The sequence below is a fragment of the Martes martes genome, assembly GCF_963455335.1.
Source record: "Martes martes genome assembly, chromosome: 10".
NCBI lineage: Eukaryota > Metazoa > Chordata > Mammalia > Carnivora > Mustelidae > Martes > Martes martes.
Window position 1 is genome coordinate 57,285,560 of NC_137898.1, and position 2,769 is coordinate 57,288,328.

The 2,769-nt window shown below is 40.3% G+C and overlaps 1 protein-coding gene across 1 annotated transcript; it reads right to left on the bottom strand.

Moving 5' to 3' along the window:
* Positions 1-220: 220 nt before the first annotated feature.
* Positions 221-1,165, bottom strand: LOC308350891 (olfactory receptor 52K1; the record flags this gene model as incomplete). The annotated part of the gene is made up of 1 exon (XM_080816350.1): positions 221-1,165. One exon carries the CDS (start codon positions 1,163-1,165, stop codon positions 221-223), a length of 945 nt encoding a protein of 314 aa, XP_080672476.1.
* Between the last annotated feature and the right edge of the window lie 1,604 nt (positions 1,166-2,769).

Below are 2,769 nucleotides of genomic sequence, written 5' to 3' on the forward strand. Positions count from 1 at the left end.
AAGCTTCTTTGTTTTCTTTAGTCATGTGATGAGTTTATGAGAATAGGAAGGTCAAATCTCTGCTATTAGATAGGCTAAAGTTTGATCTAACTGCATCTGTGAGGAATGAAACCTCATTTTCCTTGTCATACTAAAGAACTGCCAAACATGGAGATTACAGTTTTCCTACTTAAGATATTTCCCTACCACCTCAATCCAACATCCATCCACTCAATAGCATCTACGCATTCTTTCTCCGGAATAGACTGAGCACATGATCACGAATCTGCTTTGTCTTGACGCCATAGATGATGGGGTTAATCATGGGTGGAAAAAGAAGATAGAAAATAGCAAGAAGTATATGGACATGAGGCGCAGCCCGGCGAGCCACACGGTGCATGACTGAGGAGATGACCACAGGTGTGTAGGTGGACAAGATTGCACCTATGTGAGAAACACAAGTCCCAAAGGCCTTATAGCGGGCCTCCTGAGAGGCAAGCTGTAGGACCGCCCGAAGGATGAAGATATAAGACAAGATAACAAACAGCAGGTCCAACACCACTATAAACATGGCCACAGCAATGCCATAGATATTGTTGAAGCGAGTATCCCCACAGGCCAGCCTTACCACGGCCATGTGCTCACAGTAGCAGTGGGCAATCATGGGGCCTCGGCAGTAGCGGAAGCGTTTGAGCAGAAAAGGGAGTGGAGTCATTAGTGTCACAGCCCGAGCCACAGCAGCCATGCCAATCTTGGTGATAAGGGGCCCAGTCAGCACCGTAGTGTAGTGCAGGGGCTTACAGATAGCCACGTAGCGGTCAAAGGCCATGGCCAGCAGCACTGCTGACTCCATGATAGAGAAGGAATGGAGAAAGAACATCTGGACCAGACAGCCATAGAAGCTGATCTCCCGATCTCTGAACCAAAAAACAGCTAACATTTTGGGAAGAGTTGTAGAAGAGAGGACAAGATCAATGGTTGCCAACATGGCCAGAAAGAGGTACATGGGCTCATGGAGGGCTGCATCAGCCTGAATAATGAAGAGGAGGGTACAGTTGCCTAGCAGAGCCAGAGTATAGGCGAAGCAGAATGGAATGGAGATCCAGACATGCAGGTGCTCCAAACCTGGAATTCCTACCAGCAAGAAGAAAGCTGGATGGGTTGTGGTAACATTGGAGGTCGTCATGGTTTGCAGAAGTTTTCTTTGTCTGTTTCACCTTCTGTATATACCTTCTTAGGAGAATTAGCTCTTGTTCCCATTGCTATACCTTAAGCAAAATTAGTTAGTAGTCCTCATAGACTTGGATAGGCATAATCCATATTTTCTACCCTCAGGAAACTTTGAATCTCATTGAGTAGGTAGAACATTAAACATCATTAGAATTGATATCACAAGACACTTACGTAAAGGAATGGAGAAAAGGTAGTGTTTTCTGTACTCATGGTAACACCAGGAATACCCTGATTAAAAAAAAAAAAGTGAAAATGTTTAAATCAATTCATTTCTTTAGAATATGTGTTGGTACCATTCTACATGATAAGCTCACAATCACAAAAACCAATTTTCCGTCATGAAATCTTAGGCCTTGCATATCAATGTAAGTCAAATAAAGCTTGAAATTTCTAATTCCCCTATTAATCACAATACCTGTTTCCTCTAACACTACTCTATTGGATATGGTTGCCACTAGCCACATGTGGCTGTTTAAATTTGTTCAAAATTTTGTTTAAAGTTATCCAGTATCTCAGTCACAATACTTTTTAAGTGCTCAATAACCACCATGACTAGTGGCTACCATATTGGACTGTTCAGATACAGAATAGTTCCATCATTGCAGAAAGTTCTACTTGAGAGAACTGCTCTGGAATATGTCTTTCTGGTCCTTTCCACATCCACAAATCTCTAAGCACAGCCCAGCCTCCAGCTTATTGAGAAAATAAGGAGCTGCGCCTTTTGGTTCTCAAATGCAACACACACAAAACAGATAATCATATCTCCATCTAAATTTGTGTTAAAATCCCTATTCATGTGAGTTTCCCTCCACTCATCTCCCAGCTTCTTCATTTTCATCACAGAAGAACTCTTATCTTTAGCGAGACTGATATCTGGCTTCCATAACAAATGCCCTTCATTCTTAACAATTTTTATCTTTCCCTCTAGTTTACTTTTCTTTTTTCAAATCATTAAACATTGGAATTGCCCTGTTTTTATGCAATCTCTTTTCTCCTCTAGGAGCCACATAATTTTTGTAAGCATTGAGATAATACTTAAAACATTTCCAATATAACAGAACAAAGCAAGTTCTGAAAAAACTTGGTCTCCTTTCGATCTTAAATCAATTTCAAAAACTTAATATGTCTAAGATATCATAGTTAGTAGTTAGGCAACCGAGTTTGAGTTCTAGCTTTCTCCAATTCCAGTGTCCTAAATAACTAGGCTGTCTTGCTCCTATCTGAATGCCTAATAAGTAACACACACTCAGCATATCCAAATTGAAAACTAATTTCTTTCCATGCAGTACAGAAAATTTTTAAAACCTTAAGTTCTGGGATCAAGTGACTGCATGACCTTGCATAAATCCCTTATTTCCAAGCCCCTGTTTCCCCCTCTATAAATGAAGAATAGCAATCCCCTGCTTTTATGTGAGAATTGTAAGGGAGGGTATTTAAGTGGGGATATGTATAAAATCCTCTTGTTCAATTAGTGTTTGCTGAGCCTTATTTGTCATTTAAGTATATATTTCTCTTCCTCCATAGAACCATACTTTAAAAAAATTAATATTCTCCCTT